Here is a 24,048-nt window from a genome sequence, read left to right on the forward strand (position 1 = left end):
AGTATCATCTAGGCTGTCCATTCCACCTCCTAAAGGCTCTCCTGAATCAGTCCTAAAAATCTCTAAATACCAAACCAAGGCCTCTCATTCCTACTGCCATGACACTGGTATAGGCAATCATCTATTCCTTACAGCAGGCGTAGGCAAATTTTTTCTCTTAAGGGCCAGAGTGCAAATATTTTAAGCTTTGATTGTGTCTCAACTGCTCAACCTCAGAGACTGAAGGCAGCCAGACAATCAATAAACAAGTGCACCGGTGTTCCAAACAAACTTTATTTGTGGACACTAAAATTCGAATTTCATATTTTTACATATCACAAAATATACTTTTGTTTCAACTATTTAAACTATTCAACTAATCAACTATTTAAACTAATCAACTAATCAACTATTTAAACATAAATATAAACTATAAAAACATTCTATTCCTAGATTACGAGCCACTGAAAAACAGGGTGTGTGATCTGACCTGCCAACCATATTTTGCTGACCCTTCACTTTAGAGCACTGCTGTGGCCTCCTAGCCACTCTCTCTTTCTTTAATGTTCACCACCACAACATACAGTGTGTTCTTCTGAAAACGTCTCTCTGATCATGACAGTCTTAATACTACTACCCTTAGGTTTGTCCAAACTCCTTTTGTGGTTTACAGGACCGTGTAGTACTTCTCCAAACTTAACCTCTCACACTTGTTTCACATTCCTCGTTCAACCTTCCAGGTGATCTTTTAGCCATTGCTTCCTTTGAGCTATCACATACTATTCCCTCTACATATAACTCTTCCGTTCTCCCTTCTTCTCTTTTTCCTGCTTAACTCTTCATCCTTTGGGTCTTGCCTAAGATGTTACTGTTAGGAGACCCTCCTATCCTAACACACTGTGTTGCATTACTTAAATCTTCCTCTCCTCAGACTGAGTTCCTGAAGCATCTGGACTGGTACCTGACAGACGGTATGTTAATAATTTTGTTCTGTGAATAACGTGGTATAGAGAATGGACAGGGGAAGGTACTGGCACCAGAGAGGTGGTCTGGGCAACTGCGCCAGTAACACCCAGTGAAAAAGGCTTGCAGCAATAATGCGCATGGACAGAATAGGCGGATTCTAGAACTGCTATTCATGTGTTCCAGTTCCAGGTAACTTCTGACTGTTGGAAAGAAAATGTTTCCTCAAAAGGCAGGTCTGCCAACACTGGGGACATTTAAAAGTGTGCCCTATGGGTTTGAGGCCTTTCTCCCAAGGTGGAGTTACAAAGACATGTAGAACAATGGGAGCAGCACCTCTGTGAGTAAATGAGCAATCTTCCCTATGTAACTGCTTTGAAGGGATGGCTTCCCAAACAGAAATATCAATTCTGTAACATTTGTCTTTAAAATGTTACTTAAAGGGTCCCTGGGTGGCTCAGTGGGTTAAGCCTCTGCCTTTGGCTCAGGTCATGATCTCAGGGTCCTGGGATCAAGCCCCACTCTCTGCTCAGCAGGGAGCTTGCCTCCCCCCCCCACCCCCGCCTGCCTCTCTGCCTACTTGTGATCTCTCTCCCTGTCAAATAAAATAAATAAAAATCTTTGAAATGTTACTTAAAAGTATCATTACTTACTTATCCGATTACTTCATTAAGCTCTCTCTTCATGCTCATTGAGCATAAAGATGAGTTATTTAAGAAACTAGTTTCCTTGTAGCCACCTCCATACTGCTGCAGAGATGGCACGGAAGCACTAGAGGCTAAGTAGTTCCTGTCAAAATTCAACCCCTGTGCCAAGGTGGCAGCTCTCCACTCCAGTTTAGCTAGCCCCTGCCACCCTGCCCAGCGTGGTGAGTACAGTTTAGACAACTCCAGGGCTACCCATAAGTGATTTGAAAGGCAAGGTTTATTCCATGGATCTCCTTTGCAAACTAATGTTCACCTTGTCCTCCATCTCTAACAGACTCTGGCCCAAGAGCAGAGTTCCTCTTCCTAGAAAGCCCCCAATCTGTCAATACTTACCTCAAATATTACCTCTTCCTTTCATGCTACCCTTCCCCCCACCCCAGCATACCATTCATGCAACAGTTATTTCTTGAGCACGTACTAGGTACTAGATACCTTTTCTGGGTGCTGGGGGACATAGCAACAAAGCAAAACAGAAAACAAAATAACACAACCGAATTTCCTGCCTTCGTAAGCGCTCACATTCTAATACCATGCTGAACTGAAATGCACCCACCTCCCGTCACAAGCCCAATCCTACTCATCTTGCAGCTCCTGTGCCCAGGACAGAGACTGGCCGAGAATGCAGGTGCCAAGTGTAATTGAATTCAACTGAATGGCCCATCATAAGAATGTCAGCCCAGGATCTGAGCTGCTCATCCGAGGCCTCTCTCTCTACAGTTCCACCTTGTCTAGTTAAAGATCTCCCCTCCACTAGGTCAGTTTTTTCTTCACTTTGTCCCTGAACCTTGTTTACTTAGCTAGAGAGAGTTGCAGATATCTATATTGTAGAGCCCTTGTATATTTCACCAGCTCCCTGTACCCCAAAACACTGAAATGGCACTTTAAAAAAAAAAAAGATTTTACTTATTTATTTGATACAGAGAAAGAGATCACAAGTAGGCAGAGAGCCCAACGCAGGGCTCGATCCCAGGACCCTGAGATCATGACCTGAGCCGAAGGCAGAGGCTTAACCCCCTGAGCCACCCAGGCGCCCCTGAAATGGCACTTTTAACCAGGTTCTCTTCTGTCACAGAATTCACCTCTGTGCCACCTCTGCCACTGCCTGGAGTTATGTCATCCCTGCCCAGGAGCCAAGAGAAAAAAAGTAGGAATGGCATAGAAATGGCCTCATGAAAAGAATACCATGGAACTCTCTTTACCTCTTGAACATAATGCTCGGTGGGATCTTTCAATGTTGGGCTATGTCCTTTCAAGATAAGCATTTTCCAAGGCATGTTACTGTTTACCAGTTACCGTCATATCCAGTTGCTTATTTGACCTTTTCAACAATGCTATGAAGTAGATAGGTATTATTACTCCCACTTTACAGATGAGAAGACTGAGGCTCTGAAAGGGAATGAGAACTTCTCAAAACCTCTACTGTTTAAAAAACGACCCCAGATTGAAACCAAGATTTTTGAGTAAATTATTCTCACTTCATCATGATTGAGACACATTCTACCAAATGGTCTCTGATCCAAAAATATCCCAAGTTAGTGACCCTTTCCTCAAAGCTCTAGAACCAACCACACTGAACCTAGTGGGGGCATCCTTGGAATAAATTGTGCTTATAGCCCTGGGGCTTTGCCTTCTTTGCCCAGTCTGCTGGAGCCCAAGAGAGGATTGCTACAATTGCGTGCAAGTCTGAGGCATCACCTAACCACAGTGACGATTTGGCTCTGGTCCATGCTAGCCTCTGGTGAGACCCAGTCCTTCTGGCTGAAGCTAAGGCATCGAGACAGGCTATCATTACGATCATTTAAAAACAACACATGTACCAAAACAAAACAAAACTTTATTTACAATTGAAAACTTAAACAGAAAATCTTGGGTTCTCAATCTGTGACACTTCCAAGGTCTCTTGATCAAAAAGGGCCGCAGCAGGCAGGGAAGCAAACACAGGGGCCAATCCGGATTATCTTACTCAAGAGCGTCACCCAGAGCAAGGAAGGCCCACAATGGCAGAGAGATGAAGGTCTGTTAGGGATGGAAGAGATAAGCAGCTCAGAGGCACTGGAAGGGGACATTCCATGAGAGACAATACTCCTAGCTCTTCTCTATACTCCTACCCTGCTTTTCCCAAAAGAGCAGAACTGCTCTGACTCTTGCCCTCCATCAGACCTTTGGTTCCCCAGCATAAAGTTGAGAAGTATACTACACAAGAATGAAAAGAAAGAAACTAACATTTATGGCCGCCCATATCATTTATTTACCATTCACAAATTCTGTGCGGCATATATTATCTGTAATCAAGCAAAAGAGGAAACTAGGGTCCCAAGGGGTTTAATGGCTTGATGAGACTTCCTGGTCTACTTGGCTCCAAAGTCTGTGTGCTTTTTGCCAGACCTCGATGGCTCTCTGCGGAGCTCTAGAACAAAGAGCAATCCTTCCTCCTTACAGGTTTTGGTTCCAATGCTATAGCGAAAGTAAAGTCCACACCCTCTGTTTATGGCCTTGGTAGTTAGTGTTACTAAATGAACAGTGAGTGCACTCAGAAACTACTCTGTCTCCCTCCCCCTACACATGGCCACGCCCCTTTCCCTCCAGGGGACAGAGTCCTGGTATCATACTGCAGGCTCAGGCTTAGTTTAATCCTGGACCCCCAAGCAGAATATAAAGAACTGCATAAATGCACTTTATAAGTTCCATGGTGCCCCAGGACCCAAGCTCTCTCCTAGACCAGGCACTGTGTTAGTCAGCATGGTCCCTGCCTCAAGATGTTCTGTCTAGAGAAAACCAGGCCAACACATCTGTGATATGCTATGTTAATGCTGTATACAGAAATGAACCAAGTACTGGGGAAGCACCCAGCAAGGCACCGCTGACTGTTCCAGACCTAGACCTAGAAGGAGATGGAGGGACCAGGGAGCGATTCAGACTGATGTTAGCCACGTGTTCTGGGAGCAGCTGGGTGCAACGAGGATCAGTTAAAACTACGTAGATACGGTACATATTTCTATCATGGGATACATGCTCAATATGGAAAATTCAAGCACATACGGGACAACAGAAATGGGGGGACAAAAACCTCTTGCTCTCTCTACACTACACAAGTAACCATTACTAATAGTTAGCTATACTTCACTATAGTAATTTCTGAAATAGTTACTCAAACGTACTAAATACTGACTTTGTCACTTAACATACCCTACAAATCTGCTGATACATGCAGATCTACCCTTTTTTTTTTTTTTTAACGCTATGTGGTATTTCACCAACTGGCGTACCTCAACGTGTGTGAGACCTGATTAAGACGCCGGGTACTCTGCCTTTGTACTGGATGGGACTGGAATGAAGTCATTCTCCCCTCCCCTCCCTTTTTAGCTGGCAGGACTTCTCTCTTTCAGGGCAGGGAACAACAGTGTCACACAGCCAGCAGGCATGCAAATATTTGCTGCCAAGTCTCTGGCGCTCCCTACACCTGTATTTTCACGTGGAACCTTGTCTCTCTCCTAGCCTGCTGCAGTGGACACCTCACTGACCTCAGCTTCTCCTCCACATTGCTGCCAGAGTCCTCTTTGGAATAAGAAAATTCAATCACAGTGTTCTCCTGCTCAAAATCTTCCAGTGGCTCCTGCTGGCCTGGCTCTTTTTGGAGGGCCGGACTAGGCTCCCTTTTGACAATCTCTGAAGTTCGATGAACTCTCACCCCAGGGGGGAAAAATGTGCCTACTGCCCGAAGCCCACTCCCAGGATAATACATGAGTATCTCAGCCTGCATTGGTTCTCCCAGCTGGCCCCAGCCTCCTCCAGCCTTACCTCTTACCCTTTGCTAATATGGAATTAAGTGCAGTTTCCCTTACACTTCCTGCTGTTTCCTGCTTTTGCTCATGCTGTTCCCTCTGCCTGGAATGCTCTCCCATTTTAGCCACCTGAGAAGTTCTCTTTGTTCACATACTCAGCCATAGCATCCTCTCTTCTGTAGTCCCCCCAGACTGCTCCAGGCGCTCCAGCTTTCCTCACTCTCTTCTGAAGCCTCCAGTCCAGGGCTTTACTGTGCTGCCATGGCCAGTCTCCTCAGAGACTGAGCTCCTTAAGGCCGGAACTGGGCTTTTTAAATTTGCAACTGCCTATGCTGCACAGGACCCATCTTACTCCATCAGTGCATAGTTGTGGAAGGAATGAAGGATTGGTCCCTGTGCCATCAACATGTCCCATCATCCTCCTCTCTAGAAATATATCGCGTCTATGGGTAATCCCAGAATGGGAGGCAGTGCTTCCTAAAGCTCAGTCATTCCCACAGCACTTTCACCACGGTTCTAGCCACCATCCACAGGCACAATCCCCCCGCCCCAGGCACAATTTTTAACCTAATCACCATCTGACCTTTAATAATGCCTCACTATAAAGTGGTGTGTCGCACTAATTACATATTTTTTCTAAGATGCAATGTTAAAGGTTACTCATCACAGTACTGCCTACAGCAGTGTGAACCCTGTTTCTCTGGTAAGAAGCATCTGAGATGCTTGTTACAAACATAGCTATCCTGGATCCTACCTCAAACTCACTCAAACTCTCCAGGGAAGGGATCTGGGAATTAGTTGCTTTAACAAATGCTCCCAAGTAATTGGCTTCTTAAGGGAAATTTGGGAAACAATGACAGAAGAAAGCAACCTGCTGCTTGCTATAGGTACCAGGTTTGGGGATAACTGGAAGAGCAGCAATTCAGACTAGCTGGGCTGCCAGAGCTCACAGCCACTCCCTTTTCCAAGAGACTCTGAAGCTTTCCAAACAGAAGCTCCACCAGCCCCCAAGTGGTTGTAAGTAGCAAAGAACCTGATCCAGATTACAGCAGGAGAATCCTGAGGGCCAAGGTTCACTTATGGATACCTAACCAAATGCATCATAAAAAGGTTTCACAGGACCCACTGAGATAAAACCATGGTTTCTACATTGAGAGTTGTACAGAAAACTTCCTGTTCACTAAAACCAAAGTCAGGACCTAAGGCAAAACCAGAAAAAGTTCTAGAAGTGCTTCCTGGGGAGGTAGAGCTGATCGTTGTCACTGAGCTGTCTTCTATCTCCTTCCCATCTTCTTTTATTTCCAGTGCCTAGACATGAGGCCTCCTGTGCATGATTAGGTGATATCTTGATTTGAATGCAGCAGATTCCTGTGGGACCAGTGCCACCAAGAGAGGATCACCTTCTGGGTCTTTTCTGATCAGAATATGGTGGCTTTTCGATTAAAAGCAGGCTCTGTTATCCCACTACAGCCTTGCATTAGCATCTGCTGAGTGCTGGTTAGAAATGCAAGATCTCTGGCCCCATCCAGACCCACCGGGCCAGAATCAGCATTTTAATAAGATCTCCTGGTGACTCATATGTGCATTAAAGTTTGAGAATACTGCCCAATAGGGTCTGAAAACAGCATTTATATTAGCTGCTAGCCATTATCCTGCCCCGAACAACCTGAGGGATCTAAAACACTCCCATAGGAATTAAAGACGCTTGTAACTTTACAGCTGGCAAGAAAAATTATGGGATGATACTCTGCTCCCCAGGGAATTAATCTCCACTTTTCCTTATTTTCTCCCAAATTACATTACTGAGAAACCCAAAGTGGGGACACTTTACGTCAGACTGCCACCTAGATTCCCTAACACCTTAAAACTTATGATAAAGGGGTGCCTGGGTGGTTCAGTGGGTTAAGCCTCTGCCTTCAGCTCAGGTCATGATCTCAGGGTCCTGGGATCGAGCCCCACATCAGGCTCTCTGCTCAGCGGGGAGCCTGCTTCCCCCTCTCCCTATGCCTGCCTCTCTGCCTACTTGTGATCTCCCTATCAAATTAAAAAAAAAAACAAAAACCCAAACAAACTTATGATAAAGATTTTTGGGAAAGTTAAATGAGATAATTCAAGTTCTTAACTCAATATTTGAGCACAAGAAGTATGCAATAAATAACTGCCATTATGATACTGCCTCTAAGTATTAGCTATGAAAGATTCAGTTCTGAGCAAGTCACGGGTAGGAGACTGAATTGGAAGTACCACACTTATATTTAATTAAAATTAAATAAAAAATTCAGTCCTTCAAGTCACGTCAGCCACATATTTCAAGTGCTCAACTGTCACATGTGGCTGGAGCTGCATGATGGACAACACAGATATAGAACATTTCCACCATCACAGGAAGGAATTTCTATTGGACAGTTCTGGTCTAAGAAGCCTCTGGAACATCAAATGGCCCTTGTGGAATTTGTTCTGCTTGGGCTGCAGGCGAGAAGAGAGGCTTTCATGGGGGCAAAGGTTTACTTTGCCCTTTGCTAGTAAGAGATGAGGAAGGGACGGTTGTGATCACCACCCTCAGAAATCAAGCCCTCAACAAGGATTTCCATTAACTTTCTAGAAGGGACTCAGAAAAATACAGAAAAGAAGCCCCAATCAAAAAATTTCTTAAACACTGTTCTTTTTTATCTCTGTTCTCTGGTAGTGATCAGTGATCAATCCTTAGAAGGAAAAAGGCCTAGTAGCTCAACTCAGGTTCAGCAAGGAGAAGGAGGAAAATGCTAGCCACTACTGAAGGAGGAGAACAGGGTGAGCCCTAGGGATCTCCTAGGCAGAAAAGAAAGCCCGGGGTGTCAACTATGCCTCAGAAGGGACTATTTGGCTGGAGAAGAGAGAGGACCACGTGCAGCTTCTAGCACACTCTTGTGCATGCCTGCCTCTGCATTTGCTCATACCAGTTCTCTGCCTAAAACGCCTGACATTCTCTCTCTCTATTAACTCATGTAATAAATTTTTGATGAATGCCTGTAAGTGCCAGATGCTATGAACACAGGGTAAGTCACAGATAGAGGTACATACAGTTATTAAAATGGTCTGGCATTTGACTAGATCTCCATTCAGAAAAAAAAGCAGAGAGAGGTGCCTGGGTGGCTCAGATGTTAAGTGTCTGCTTCAGTTCAGGTCATGATCCCAGGGTCCTGGGATTCAGCCCCGCACATGGTTCCCTGCTTGGCGGGAAGCCTGCTTCTTCTTTTCCCACTCCCTCTGCTTGTGTTCTCTCTCTCACTGTGTCTCTCTCTGTCCAATAAATCAATAAAATATTTTTTAAAAAAGAAAAGAAAAAAAAGAAAAAAAGGCAGAGAAAAGAAAAATAGATTCTAGGTAATTTTAAAGTATATAAGTAAAACCACAGAAATATTTAAAAAATTACAAAAAGACGTTATGATCTGAGATACTAAGCACCTTCCTAAAATAAGATAAAACCACAAAAGCTGTAAGAGAAAAGACTGATAATTTTGACTTCATCAAAATTTAGAGCTTCTGTTTAACAAAGGATATCACCAAAGTTAAGATAAGCAACACAATGTCAGTTTTTGCTTAAAATGTGTTCTGGACAAAACAGTCACAACATTTAACTGTTCAAATAGTCAGAGAAGGATAAAATAAGCTCTATGCTACAAACACAGCATATTGTCTGTTTGTTTTCACATGAAGTAGTTTTATGTGATGGAAGAAGAAGTCTTCAAGACATCTGCCAAATGGAAAACAAATGAACAAAATAGTATGATGACATTTAGGAAAAACAAAACCTCCCAAAATAAGATAGGCATAGGAAAGGCCCTGATAGTCATACATCAAACTGAAAGCAGTTACCTCCTGGGACAGAAGTGGGATTGGATGGGGAGGACAGGCAATGACAAGGACTTGGAACTGTTTTCTTGAGATTATATTATGTTATTTTTAAGATTAAAAACAACCAAATAAAATATGTGAAACTTCATTGAATTTTTCTTTTTTTAGAGCTATTAAAGTTACTATGTGGACAGCTGGGGAAGTTGGAACATGTATATTAAATAATATTACTGTGGTCATGTAGGACGCTATTTTTAGGAGTTGTCTGCTGAAGTATTTAGGGGTAAAGTGTCAAGAAGTCTTCAACTTTCAAATGGGAAAGAAATAAAAGAAAACGATGGAAGGAATGAAGGTAGAAAGGAGGGAAAGAAGGGGAGCAGGAGAGAGGAGAGGGAAGAAGGGAAAGAAAAAACCAATGTCAAAGTAAAATGGTAACACAAGAATATTAACCATTGGTAAACCTGGGCAAAAGGGAAATGGGTGTTCAGTATACTTTTCTTCCAAGTTTTCTGTAGGTTTGAGAATTAGAAAGAAAGAAGAAAGGAAGGAAGGAAGGAAGGAAGGGAGGAAGGAAGGGAGGGAGGGAGGGAGAGAGAAAAGCAAGGCAAAATGCACCACCACCCCACACCTAGCTGAAGTGATCAGTTTCTCCCTTGAACTCTGATAACATTTAGCAACGTCACTCATTACTAGTAATCACCTCTGCAAATGTGTCTTATTCCCTTTAAGCTCCTGAAAGACAGAGGCATTTTTCAACTCTTTGTCACCCAGTACAGAGCAGCCAGTGGCAAGTATGGGGAGGAAGTGAGTCGGTGCAGGCTGGGAAATGGGTTGCATTCACTTATGAGTCTGGCAGATACAAAGTCAGGGCATGGAAATGAGCATCACTTCCTTTTTTTTTTTTTTGAGATTTATTTGAGAGAGAGAACAGGCACAGAGGGAGAGTGAACTAAGCAGGGAGTCCAGCTCAGGGCTCAATCCCAGAACCCTGGGATCATGACCTGAGCCGAAGGCAGAAGCTTAACTGACCGAGCCCCCCAGGCACACCGAGCATCACTTCCAATGAAAGAGGCACAAGGCCGTATCTCCCAGCCGCCCAGCCTGCTCTCAGCCTGGATTCGCCCAGGGGTGGAGCCAGGTCCTGCCAGCAGGGGCACAGGAAAGAACTATAGTCTGACGGTGTTGTCAGACCGCTCACTGGCTTTCAGGTTGATACTTTGTAGACCACAAAGTGGTAGAAAATTTAAATGCCCTAATAAACCTTTCTTTTCTGATCCTTACAAGGAGCCTAAGAAAGCTATTGTCTCCATTTGGCAGATAAGGAAACGGGCTCAGAAAAGGGAAGTGATTTCCCCAAGGTCACACAGACAGGAAACAGGGCTCAATCCCATGTTTTCAAGTCTATAGTTCCTTCCACTAGACCAAGCTATCTTCACTGGCGACTCGTAAGGAGAAAGGCACACGTACCTGATCAGTTTTGCTCTGGACTACATCTCCCCACACTGTGAGATCACCACAGGCAGCTTGGGCTTATTGTTGGGGCCTGTGGGAACATTCTAGGAGAGAGCACAGTGGAGATTCATCGGCTCAGATACACACACTCACCAAACACATAGTGATGCCTGCCAGCCCCTGTGCTAAGGATTGAGGACTCAGGGACTGAAATGTTAGCAGTCCATGTCCTTGCTGAAGGGTAAAGATAATCCAGATCAAAGAGAAAATATCCAACATTTAAAAAAATCAAATCTATGATATGAAACAATGCAGTAAATTATAAGACAGAGTTGACACAACAGAGCAGAGGAAGCAACCACTGCTTAAACAGGGGACACTTGAGCCAGGCCTTGGAGGATGAATGGGATCCCACCGGAAGGAAAAGTAGAAGAGCATTCCAGTGGAGGAAATAGCACAGGCAAACGCTCAGAGGCAGGAATGTGTATGGCATATTCCCAGGAGAGCTAGTACCTGACGAGACTGGAATAAGGACACAGCAGTGGCAGAAGGGGCTGTGGAGACATAGTGGGGCCCAGGTCATGAAGGATCTTGGAGTCACTGCTGAGTAAGATTTTATCAAGTAGGTGAACGGGCCACCAGAAGTCAAACCTCAGTGAGCACCAGAGGGGCAAACTTCAGGCCAGAAAAATGTGTGTGTGGGTGGGGGGGGAGGGCTTGGACTCCTTGTTCTTTCTGAGGGAGTCCAAGTAACTGGAGGCAGTAAAGACAGGGCCTAACACTCTCATGTTACTAGACCAGAACGGCCAAGAAGATAGAGGAAATCAAAACCTAGGACTCACCTCGATCTTTCGCATCACCAGAAGTCCATCAATGATTTTTCCTGTAGGAAGAGTATGAACTAGACTTTATTATTCTCATTTGCATAGCACTTTCCAGCTTCCAATGTCCACTCTTAGCCAGCATCTCACTGGAATCTCATACTACCATCAGAAAATTGAGATTTGATGGAAGTGAAATGATTTGCCCAAGGTCAGAGATAAGAAGGAGCAGCGTACTAGGTTTGGGCAATTGCAAAGCCCTACTGTACCGTGCTCCCTCTGTGTGGCATTCCTTAAGTGACACCATCCGGGTTTCCCTCCCAGACATACAGATCACCCCAGTGGTTACAAACTACATCAGAAGGGTCCCTCGACCCTTCCCTCCAGCACTCTAACCACAAGTTCTCCCCACCTCCTACCACTTCCACTTTCCCAGAGCAGTTACATCAGTCAAGCAGTCTTGGGACTTGAGTCTGAGGACTGGCTCCTTTAGAAGTCCCACTCTGTGAACAGGGCCCAGACTCTGGGACAGGAAGAGGACTCACCAAACACTACGTGTTTCCCATCCAGCCAATCACATTTAGAGCAGGTGATGAAGAACTGGCAGCCATTTGTACTGGGACCACTGTTTGCCTGGCAGAAACCAAGTACACCTTCAGTGAGTTTTCCTGACCATGCTAGTCAAAGGGCAAGATTCCCAAAAGAAGGGCGCCTGGGTGGCTCAGTCAGTTAAGCGTCTGCCTTCAGCTCAGGTCATGATCCCAAGGTCCCAGGATGGAGCCCCACATCAGGGTCCTTGTTCAGTGGAGAGCCTGCTCCTCCCTCTCCCTCTATCTGCTGCTTCCCATGCTTCTGCTCTCTCTCTTTCTCTATGTCTGACAAATAAATAAAATTGTAAAGAGAAAAAAAAAAGATTCCCCAAAGAGCCTACAGCCCTGATTCCTTTCTTTCAGCAAACCTTACTAACTAACTACTATAAGCCAGGCCCTAAGCTAGGATCCAAGGATATAGAGAGAAACAGGATACATAATCACTGTCCTCAAGGAGCTAGATCCTTGAATAAAGTACAGTTCTCCTGCAGTCTGAATTTTTAAAATGGTAACAATTGTTCACAGGGACTGATTTGCTGTATTTAATCTGACACTAGATATACCTGGATTACAATTACAAGTTAGGTACGATGGAGAAAAAGCCTGTTGCCTGTGTCATAAGCTCTTTTGACTGAATAGCTTTGTACTGCACCATAACAATGGTAATAAAAGACTGTAAGGAGGTGTGAGAGGTTGCTATGCTAGTGCCATGCTAGAAAGAGATGCTATTTAATCAATGATGTTTGCTTTTTACAGCTATACCCCAAAACCTGTATTATTGAATTTTACAGGAAGAAGTATTTTTTTTAAATTGAGAATCTGAAAGTCTCTAGCCCTATCCCATCTCCTCCCTTGAAACTGTTTCTACATCATTACATTTCACAATGCATTACAAAAGAACAGGTTATGGTTATGATGCACGCAAGGTGCGGAGCAGATACCGATGAGTGACGGAAAGATCATCAGCATGATAGCTAACCTCTACGGGCCAGTTGCTCGACAAACACCATAGGAGGGTTAATTCCTTTTAATCCTCTCATTATCCCTTTGAGATAGGTATAAATGAGAACACTGAGGCCTAGAAAGGTACTGTGACCAAACCGCGGTCACACGGTCAAGAGGTCATCATCTTGCTTCAGAGCTTACTCTTCTTTTTTTTTTTTAAAGATTTTATTTGTTTATTTGACAGACAGAGATCACAAGTAGGCAGAGAGGCAGGCAGCGGAGGTGGGGGGAGCAGGCTCCCTGCTGAGCAGAGAGCCTGATGCACGGCTCGATCCCAGGACCCTGAGATCATGACCTGAGTCGAAGGCAGAGGCTTAACCCACTGAGCCACCCAGGCGCCCCAGAGCTTACTCTTGAAAGCAGTTAGCTGTACTGCTTTGTAAGCGAGATTTGACTTTCTTATGAAGTGTACTTTTTTACTTTTTATGCTGAGACCCCAGAACTGGCTTTAATACGCTAAATTCAGGCTTTTGTACATCAGCAAGTCCAAGTCACCTTTCAGTAGCACTGCCTTGCGATAGTGTCTGTCTCTGTGGACGTTTCATTGCATACTTCCTTTGTTTTGGAAAAAAGGAGTCAACCATGGGAAACTGAGAGTACTATTAAAAGCACAGGTCTCATACGATTACCATGACTGAGACAGGACTGGAAATTATGAGACGGGTCGCTAGCAGTAATCGGATGCTACATGGATTTAAATTGGTTGGTTCTGTGTTGGGCTGTGCAGGAACAAAAGTGTGTATGAAATACATGCATAGCACTGTCCAGGGAAACACACTCACTGCCTCACCAGGGATTTTGTGTTATACTTAGAAATGCCCCACGTAAGATGAGGCTACTTGTAGGTTTTGTGCATGTACTTATGAACAACTCCTACCCGAAAGCAAGGGAATGCCTAAGCCAGTCAGAGGAGGCACATGCCATGGAATGAGGCACAGAGATCCTGGGGCTCCCAATTCTTTGCTTCCTTCTTTTGACCAGTCAATCAAGCAATCATTCAATCTCCCTTGCGGCTGGTGCAGGGACATTGATTAGCAAGCAGGCAGGCAGAACAGTCATATACATTTTTATGGCTCAAGGGGCACTCTCTGCTCTCAGCCCTTCAGTCTGCTCATTCTCTTGAGGCAGTACAGCTCACTGCTTTCAAGAGTAAGCTCTGGAGCCAGACGATGGCCTCGCGATCGTGTGGCCTCGGTTTGGTCACATCACCTCCCTAGTACCTATCTCAAAGGGATGTTGAGAAGATTAAAAGGAATTAACACTTCTATGGTGTTTGTCAAGCAACTGGCCAGTAGAGGTTAGCAATCACACTGATGGTCTTTCCATCATTCATCGGTATTTGCTCCGTGCTTTTCTGTATCAGGTAGTAGGGTTTGGAGACCCCTGTGGCCCAGTCCCTGCCCTTGAGGAACTTAGGATTTAGGGGAGGATGGAAACAAAAACAACTGTGCCACACAATCTGTGACTGCACAGCTTCACCAGCGTCAGCCTGAGGGAGCAGAGACCAATGTTTCCTTCCATTTTCCTGACTCCTCCACAGACGGCATGCCCCTAGGAGGGTCTTGCCCTCCTGGCGAAGATCCAAGCCCACCTGAGCCCACCTGCAGCATTTATTCCTGCGCTTGCCCAGCCTGGCTCTCCAAAAAGGGGGCTTGCACACTGTTTGTCCAGCAGGTCTCACTCAATTCTCATGGCAGCCTCCTGACTGGCTTCTCTGCCCCCACCTCTCTATTCCCATCTGCCACTCACACCGCAGCCGGGAGCTTCTCTCTAAATCAAAAAGTTGATCAACCCTGCTCAAAAAAGCATCTGGCTCACCATAACCTGTACTTCACCATGACCTCTAAGTCTGGCATTTGAAGCCCTTGAGGAGTTAGACCCACTCTTCTCTCCAGTGTCTCTACTGGCCCTTCGCTTCCCCACTCACATCCTATGTCCTCATCCTTCCTCACCTTCTGTTCCTTGACCATGCCACCCTCCTCTGTGAAGCCATGCCTGACCCCTCGGAATGACGCCTCTCATTCCATGGAGCACCCCATGGACTTTTACATATCCTCAATAGATGGTGGTGTGACTACCCTACACTGGGCTTGTCAGTTTGCATGTGTGATTCCCCCATTAGATGATAAGTGTCACAAGGGCAGGGTTCAGGTCTATACCCCTGTACCCTACCTTGAGGCCTGAAACAGAGTGGGTGTTGGCAAACCTTCACTTGGTGAATGCCTGCATAGATAAGTGGAAGGGTAGGCAAGCAGGGCAGAGTGTGTGTGCCTGTAAATATAGGGTCTGGGGAGGGAGAATGGGTGCACTGCCACGGAAATGGGTAATGAAGGGTAGGGAGGGGATTGGAGAGTGAAAGGGAGGCAGGATGGAGTGAGTAAAAAAAGGAGGGCAGGATATATAAGGGGAAGATAGGGGAGTGAGCATGCAAGAGAGTGAGCATGAGTGGAGTAGATGAGAAGGTTAAGTGGGGCAGGTCAGGGACTGAGAAAGGAGTGAGGTATGGGAGCAGGTCTAAGTAGGAAGGAGAGCCGGTCCAAAGGAGCAGGAGCAGTCAGTGAGCCCAGAGGGGAACAAGCCAGGCAGCAGCATGAGTGGATAGGTGCAGGGGGAATCCTGATGGGTGGAGCGCCGAAAGCACAACTGGCCACACTCTGAGCAACAGGGCTGGATGCTAAGCACGTTTCCCTGCTCAAACAGAGGTAAGAAAACACACATCAGAGTTCAACTCTGGTTCCCCAGACTGCTAGGGGCCCAGCTCAACAAAATCAAAGCCAACTGAAGAAGGAGGTATGTGTGGCAGAGGTGAGTCCTGGGACAAGCAAGAGAAGTAAAGATTTGCTTCCATCCTGAGAGATAGCACTGGGCCTCAAGAGGGGCCCAGAACCTGCTGGATACGAATCTAACCCCAAACCTTGACTGGACCTTACTTACCATGGAAAGCAGGCCTGGAGCTGAGTGTCTGAGTTTAAAATTTTCATCTGCAAATGGCCCCCGGTAAATACTGGCAACTCCAGTACCATCTCCCTGAGCAGAAAAAAAAGGAAGTGTTAACACGTTTTGAGTGTTGCCCCTCCTCCCCCGTCCTGGAAACCAGAGGAGGGATGCTGCTGCACCACAGCCAACTTTTTAAGGTGCACTCTTACGCTTGAAGGTCACTTTGCGAGTCACACCTCTCGGACCCTATCTTACAATCAAAGCCAGCACCATTCTAGGCAACCTGCAGCCCACGCGCTGGCCAGGGAATCACACAGGTTGGGTAAAATAGGTGACAGCTGGGCCTCTAGAAAGCTCAGTTAAGACACAGGCAGAGTAGGGAATGACAGTACAATGATCACATACATAATCCTTGCCACTCCCAAAGACTCTCATGCCCGTTGGCATATAAAATTATCCGATTAACTGACCACTATCCCTGCCAAGCTATGCAAGTGGATAGGCTCATGGAAGCCTCGTCTGTACAGATACCACCTTCTTGACCAAATCTGATTGGTCCAAGAGAGGATGCCCAACTAATGGAGGGCCAACTAAAGTTCCTTCTCTGGGAATTGTGAAGGAGGAGTGATGCTCTCTTTGAGGTTCAAGTTATCATGTGAGCCTGGAAACTGCCAGTGACCATCCTCTGGTCTGAGAAGAGAAAGAGAAGGCAACACACTTGTATAGAGAGCACTACAGAAACAGAAGGAAAGGACTGCCTTGGTTCTATGTGGCCTTCTAGTTCCCAGTCCATTTCTTCCTTTGGGTTTCATGAAACACCTTATCATAAATCCCCAATTTCTGCTTAAACTAGCTTTATTAGCATTATCTCTTCGCTCTTCCAGTAACCACATGGAATAAGCACTATTTTTTTTTAAAGATTTTATTTATTTATTTGACAGAGAGAGTGAGATCACAAGTAGGCAGAGAGGCAGGCAGAGAGAGAGGAGGAAGCAGGCTCTCTGCGGAGCAGAGAGCCTGATGCGGGGCTCAATCCCAGGACCCTGAGATCATGACCTGAGCCGAAGGCAGCGGCTTAATCCACTGAGCCACCCAGGCGCCCCTGGAATAAGCACGATTATTGTCCTCGTTTTCCAGGTGAGCCAACTTAAGTCAGGGTGATAAAGCAACTTGGCTACAGCCATATTTGTAGTACCTTAAACAGAATACCTGAGAGGGTGCCAAAAGACCAATGTCTTCCAGGCAGTTAGTAAAGAGAAAGAATATTGGGTGCATGGCAGAAAGGGAAAGCACTGATGTAGGACAGAATCAAGGGGTCGTTATTGGGGCAAAGATTACCAAAGGGAATTAACGTAAGCCAGACAAGGAAAAAAACTGTCAAAATCAAATTTTTTTTTAAGATTTTATTTATTTATTTATTTGATGGACAAGTAAGCAGAGAGGCAGTCAGAGAGAGGAGAAAGCAGGCTCCCTGCTGAGCAGAGAGCCCAATGCGGGGCTCAATCCCAGGACCCTGAGACCACGACTTGAGCCGAAGGCATAGGCTTTAACCCACTGAGCCACCCAGGCACCTGTCAAAATCAAACTTTTATTTGATTACAAATTAATAAAACCAAGCTCTGTGTAGTAGAAAGATCTGGATGTGAGTTCTGGATCAATCCTTTATGAGTTGGGAAAGTCCACTGCTGAGCCTCGCTTCTCTCAGCTACCAAGTGAAGATGAAATCACCTGCTCTTTAAACCGCTGCCAGGAAGATCCAATCAGAAAAGACCTTGCAATTGGTATGGCACTATAGTAAATGTGAGCTATTATACTTTTTTTTTTCAAAGATTTTATTTATTTATTTGACAGACAGAGATCACAAGAAGGCAGAAAGGCAGGCAGAGAGAGAGAGAGAGAGCGGAGAAAGCAGGCTCCCTGCTGAGCAGAGAGCCCAATGTGGGGCTCAATCCCAGGACACTGGGATCATGACCTGAACTGAAGGCAGAGGCTTTAACCCACTGAGCCACCCAGGTGCCCGGAGCTATTATATCTTTAACTCCACACAAATACCTACATACATACAGAAGAAGAGAAAAACAAGTTCACTTCCAATTGCCCAATAAACCTGGGGGACAGATCACTTCTTGCATCCTTCTCTATAATTACATTATTTATTGCTCTCCAGGAGCCAGAGTGGGGAAAATGACAAAATTAATTTTCAGAGCAAACAACAGAAAGTGACTTAAAATTAACTGAATAGGAGCACCTGGGTGGCTCAGTTGGTTAAGCACCTGCCCTCAGGTCAGGTCATGATACCAGGGTCCTGGTGTAATGTCCCAGTTTTACAATGTAACACACATGAGACAAACCGTATCTAAAAGCCTGGTTTGACCTAAAATCTGCCACTTTGTAACTTTACCCAGACAGGAAATAGGTCTTTAAAAACTCCTAAGAGTTAAACTGAATAAATATACACATGAAGGAAAAAGAACATCTCCCAGATTCAAGAAAATAGCAATTTGTCTTAACCAAATGTTATTAATAAGGAAGACCACCATGGGGGCGCCTGGGTGGCTCAGTGGGTTAAAGCCTCTGCCTTCGGCTCAGGTCATGATCCCAGGGTCCTGGGATTGAGCCCCGCATCGGGCTCTCTGCCCAGGCAGGGAGCCTGCTTCCTCCTCTCTCTCTGCCTGCCTCTCTGCCTACTTGTGATCTCTGTCTGTCAGATAAATAGATAAAATGTTAAAAAAAAAGAAAGAAAGAAAGAAAGAAAGAAAGACCACCATGCACATGCATGCAAGTGGTTGGCTAAGGAAAAAAGTAGGTCTAAGAAGAGATATGGTTTATTCAGCACCCTCCAAGGTCAGAGAAGAGGCTTAGTATGAAAGACACATACAGTCTAGTCACAAGAAATTTATACTTCACAGTGAAGAATTATTCTACTGGGTTCTGTTAGTAAATAGAGGAAATATCCCTCCGGAACGATCTGCTTCTGTTGCTCTGATTCTTTGCCCACTAATTGATTTCTGGTGAAAAATGCAACTTTCCTGGGGTGCCTGGGTGGCTCAGTGGGTTAAAGCCTCTGCCTTCGGCTCATGTCATGATCTTGGGGTCCTGGGATCGAGCCCCGCATCGAGATCTCTGCTCAGCAGGGAGCCTGCTTCCCTTCCTTTCTCTCTCTGCCTGCCTCTCTGTCTACTTGTGATCTCTATCTGTCAAATAAATAAAATCTTAAAAAAAAAAATGCAACTTTCCAGGCACTGTGATACCAGAGGTAGAAGAGAATTAGAGCATAAGCACTGAGCTCCATGAAAAAGGACTACTGCCATTTAAGGAAAAAAAAATTTCATCTGATTTCGACCCAAGTGTCATGTGACTAACTAGTTTGTGTCTCTCAAGGATCATCTATAGGTATGCTGGGGAAATTCAGTTTCTGGCTCTAAAAGGCTGAAATTTGGAATTCAGTGACTCAAAGTGCTAATGTCTGTCATCTAGTGGTATAAAGAGTAGTAGCAAGCAACTCTAAAGGACGTTCCTATCACCCCCCTTACCCCTTCAGAAAACTTCCCTACTGTGGCGAGCCTTAGGACTGAGTCCTGTAGTAGAAGTAGTAGTAGCAGCAATAACAGAAAACAATATTCCTAAAGTGCTTTGATAGTAAAGAAATAGTACTTACATTAACAAAATCCCCACCCTGAATCATGAAATCCTTTATGACCCTGAAACAAAGAATAAAGGATCCTGAGAGAAGGTTCTGTCATTTAGAAAAACATTGCTTTAGTCATTATACCTTAGATTAACATTGATTTAAAAATAAAATGTTTATCACTCTGGCTTTTAATAAGCCTTCAAATCAATTGTTGAGTTCACAAAAACATTCCTTCTCAAGATCTAGGAATTGTCCTATGGTTTTACTTCCCACTAAAGAGATGAATCCCCCAAGGAAGTAATTCTAAAAGCCTGCAGGATGGCTTGCCAAGGACTTACCTGTGGAAGGTGCTCCCTTTGTAGCCTATCGGAACCCCATCTTTTCTATAACCAAAAAGAAAGAAACTTGGAATGATGATAGGTAATCAGAGGCCTGTCCAGTTTACCACCCACTAGAGCCAAGGAACTCTCCTAAAGATGGTCGGGAGAAGGGAAATAAGAAGGCAAATGAACTGAAGATATTGGGGTATTACGTTCTATTACTGTCATCAGCAATCATTCAAGGACTGCTGATGGTTCCCCAAAACCGCACCGCAGCCCCAGGACACCCTTGAGGAGCAAGCAGAGAAATCGACCATGTCTGACACTGACCTGAATTCTCCAGTGCAGAACTGCCTTAAAGGGAAAAGAGTGAACGAATCAGTTACCATGGCATCACAGCTGAGGGCATTCCTACTGGGGTGGGGATGGGGGGAGCACAGACATTAGCGCCAGGAAGCCCACCAACGGGCCAGCCGACGTCCAGACACCTAAGCATACAAATTAACAACAAAATTGATATGGGAAGAGTAAAAACGGCGACTATTCAGAGCGCTACAGAGAGGAATCCGATCTCAAGGGCAGCGAGTGGACGGACAGAGGCAGGCAGAGGATAACGCGTACCGGTTCCAGCTTCTGGTTCGGTTAACCTAGCAGAGCTGAAACATCTCCTTACCTAAAATTCTCGGCCGTCTTAGGGACAACGTCCGCAAAGAGCTCGATCTTCATGCGGCCAACTTCCTGCAAGCGGCGGGAGATGGTCAGAATAGCCGTTCCAAGACCATGAAGGCCTCGGCGAGCAGGAACTGGAGCGGCTGACCCCTCTTCGCCCCCATGCCACTCGGTCTCTATCACTTCCACCTCCACAGCCTTTCCTTCCACGCGTCCAGTCCCTCCCGCTGCGCGGCGATAGGATGGGCAAGACTTCTCCCCCTCCCGTGCCCGTGCCCCTGCCCCGCAGGTCGGTAGGTTCTGGCCCAGTTTCGTTTCCTGGATTCTCCGGTCCGCTATCCCTGGGTGGGTGAGATCTTCCCGGCTGGTCCCGTGCAGTGTCCCTTCGGCGCCGTGGCTGCATGGACCTCACCTGGCCGCCAATGCTGACATCAAAGAACACCACGGGATTGACAGGGCTTGAATTTGCCACCGCCATGGCTCCGACCCGGAAGCAGAAGAAGGAGGCGTGGGTTCCGGCGAACCTAATCCCCCGCTTTGCTGGTTTACGCGCCGGCGCAGGCGCAAGACCCAACCAAGGCCAGGCCCCGCCCCCCGGAAGTCCCGCCCCGCCCCGGCTGCTGAGCGATCTGTACCTCCAGTGCGAAACTGGGCGTTGTGGCAGTACGTGGGACCAGGGCCTCTGAGCCATCCTACGTGCGGTCTGATCCCTGCCCGTTAGTCTGTAAGCCCCACGAAGGCAGGAGTCTTCTTACTCAGTGCTTGGAATAGCCTGGTATATGTAGCCCTTCGGTTAAGTCAGGACACCAGAATTTTAGTTCAAGTTCTGCCACAAGCTTCCACTCTTGCCACCTACAATTCATTCCTGTAGAGCGGCTAGAGGTTTTTAAATAAATCTGCTTATAAATCATCCCTGGCTTCCCATATTTAGAATAAAATCCAATTCCTTACATGCAAAGGCCTACATTACATTATCTGGCCACACATATCTGGCTTCATCCTGTATCACCCTCAATTATGATTCTCTGGTTTTTCTGTCCCTCGAGGTCATGGAGATTGATACTTTCTTTAGAGTCTTGGTACCAGCTGTTAACAGTGTTTAATACTCTTCTAAGATCTTAATGAAGGTAGGGAGTGTTCCTTGTAGCTCAGGGCTCAGCACAGCAGTCACTCAACCTAAAGCAGCCCATAGTCACTCCTCCAGATGCATCACTGGTTTATTTTCCTCATGCCACTCACCATCCAAAATTATATGGTCTGTCACCCCACCGGTGGTCCATGTTGCTCACACATATCTACCTTCCAACCTAATAGCGTATTAACTCCAGAAAAGCAGAAACTGTCTTCACAGGTGTAGCTCTAATGCCTACTATTGAATAGCTCATAGGAGGGATTCAATAAATAGATTCAATGAATTGAATGAAAAAAGGTGACCTTGGCCAAGGTTTGGAGTCAGAGCATGTATCTGTTATCATAGCTATTATGTCCTATATCCTTTGATCATCCCTTCTGGGTCAGTCATCTGAGGAAGTAAGGGTTACATACAAAAATTCAGTATCTCAACTCACAGTGTTTTTTAAATTTTTGGTTACTTTTCCTTTCCTTTTGGTCTCCTCTATCTCCAGCTGAAGAGGAAGAAGAAAGAGGAGAAGAATAAGGATGGGAAGAAAGAACAGCAGGAATCACCCTTTAGTATAGCTTATAGCAACTATTTTAAAATAAATTTTTTGAATTGATTAAATATCCAATGTTGATGAGGTTGTGGAAAAACCAGTACAAAGTGCCAGTGAAAATAAATGACGATACCTAGCATTTCTTAAGTAGCTACTAAGTTCTAAATATACATTTCATTTCATTTGGTCCTCACAACTATATGGGACAGGAACGACTACTGTTCCCATTTTATGGATCAAGAAGTTTAAAGAGGTTCACTATAGGGGCGCCTGGGTGGCTCAGTCAGTTAAGCATCCCACTCAATCTCAGCTCAGGTCTTGATTTCAGGGTCGTGAAAGCCCCATGTTGGGCTCCATGCTGGGCGAGGAGCCTACTTAATAAAGAAAAAGAAAAGAAAAGAAAAAAATAAAGAGGTTGACTATAGAAACATCATGTTGATGACTTTTTTTTAAAGCAACACAAGTGATATACCAAACTATATACATTTGTATCCTCTGACCCAATTATGCCAATTGTTTTTGGAATAACTCAAGAGAAAAAGAAGAGCTACGTTCACAAAGACTTTCACCACAGCTTAATCTCAAATAGTGAAAAAGTAGAAACAACATAAATGCAAACAATGAGAGAATTTATAGAACATCAACATGATAGAATATCATGTGGCTACTGAAGGAATAATTATGAAGACTATTAAAATACTGAAGTGTTTTATGGTATGTTAAACTAAAAATCAGACTGTGAAAATGAACATACAACATAATCACTTAAAAATATGCATTTGATAAAATTTGTTTCAAATTTAAAAAAATATGCATTTGAATAAGAACCAAAAAGGAATAAAATGAAAATAGTTGTCTTGAGAATGCAGGATTATAGGAGATTTCTCTTTCTTTTTAAAGTATTTGCTTTAATACGATTACATTGTTTTTGCTTTTAAAAAATAAATAATATCCATGATAATAAAAGTGCTGAGTTAGCTATACAGGTGCTCTACTGAGCAGACCCCTAATTAAACCATTGAGCTTAAGTCACTATTTCAGATCAATATAAGGATATTTGAGGATATCAAACAAACTTGAGAAATCCATTTTTACAACTAGTTTAATGAATTTATCAGCAATTCTGAGGACTCTTGGTTGACGTCCAGTGGGGATCCTTGATAACTCTTTTACATGTCATGTTCCACCCTCATGCCCGAGCTTTAAGTTAGCAGCTTTATCAGTCTAGTTTTGGCCATCAGTGATTTTATGGCTCTGATTTTTGGTCTTGTTCTTGGATGTGATGTGTCTCTTTCATAAAAGCCACGTTCATGTATCCAGCTTCAGAATTCTGTGAACACGAAAGACACTCATGGAAATTGGGATTTATCATTGCTGCTTCTGATGTATGTTTTATAATCTCTTGAAGACTTCTGCCCGACTCTACCAAACCTGTTCCTGAAAAACTAAGAATGGCCATATGTGAGGATTTTGTGAAAACAGGATCCCTTGGTAGCACTTTGGGGTTACAGGGACAAGGCAGCCATAGGATTTCAGTTTTTTACAACTGTCAGACACAAAGGAAACCAAATAACATTTACCTTAAACTTACGTGTATGGATTCAAGATCCTGTCAGGTGTGGGGGTGAGGAGGTGGAAAAAGAGAAGGGACCAGAAAAAAATTCAAATACTAAATATAGAAACAT

General features: G+C 44.8%; 2 protein-coding genes across 3 annotated transcripts in view; both read right to left on the reverse strand.

The window, feature by feature from the left end:
* Window positions 1-3,463: 3,463 nt before the first annotated feature.
* On the reverse strand, window positions 3,464-21,239 carry PPIH (peptidylprolyl isomerase H). Of its 2 annotated transcripts, none has more exons than XM_046024016.1 (10): window positions 21,103-21,238; window positions 20,695-20,759; window positions 20,352-20,375; window positions 20,040-20,084; window positions 19,729-19,771; window positions 16,068-16,160; window positions 12,084-12,171; window positions 11,560-11,600; window positions 10,733-10,821; window positions 3,464-3,665 (listed from the first exon to the last, which is right to left on the reverse strand). In XM_046024016.1, exons 1-9 carry the CDS (start codon window positions 21,166-21,168, stop codon window positions 10,753-10,755), a joined length of 534 nt encoding a protein of 177 aa, XP_045879972.1. In that variant the 5' UTR covers window positions 21,169-21,238; the 3' UTR covers window positions 3,464-3,665; window positions 10,733-10,752. The 2 variants fall into 2 exon arrangements, with proteins under 2 accessions (XP_045879972.1, XP_045879976.1); XM_046024020.1 differs by lacking the exon at window positions 3,464-3,665 and adding an exon at window positions 8,920-9,164 and having other exon boundaries at window positions 21,103-21,239.
* Window positions 21,240-23,447: 2,208 nt separating this feature from the next.
* The window catches only part of CCDC30 (coiled-coil domain containing 30), a 100,583-nt gene continuing 99,982 nt past the window's right edge, over window positions 23,448-24,048 (reverse strand). Inside the window, exon 18 of the mRNA XM_046002431.1 lies at window positions 23,448-23,808. Coding sequence (XP_045858387.1) covers window positions 23,610-23,808 — 199 coding nt within the window. The 3' untranslated portion in view covers window positions 23,448-23,609. The remainder of the gene's footprint in view (window positions 23,809-24,048) is intronic.

The sequence above is a fragment of the Meles meles genome, chromosome 1, assembly GCF_922984935.1.
Source record: "Meles meles chromosome 1, mMelMel3.1 paternal haplotype, whole genome shotgun sequence".
NCBI lineage: Eukaryota > Metazoa > Chordata > Mammalia > Carnivora > Mustelidae > Meles > Meles meles.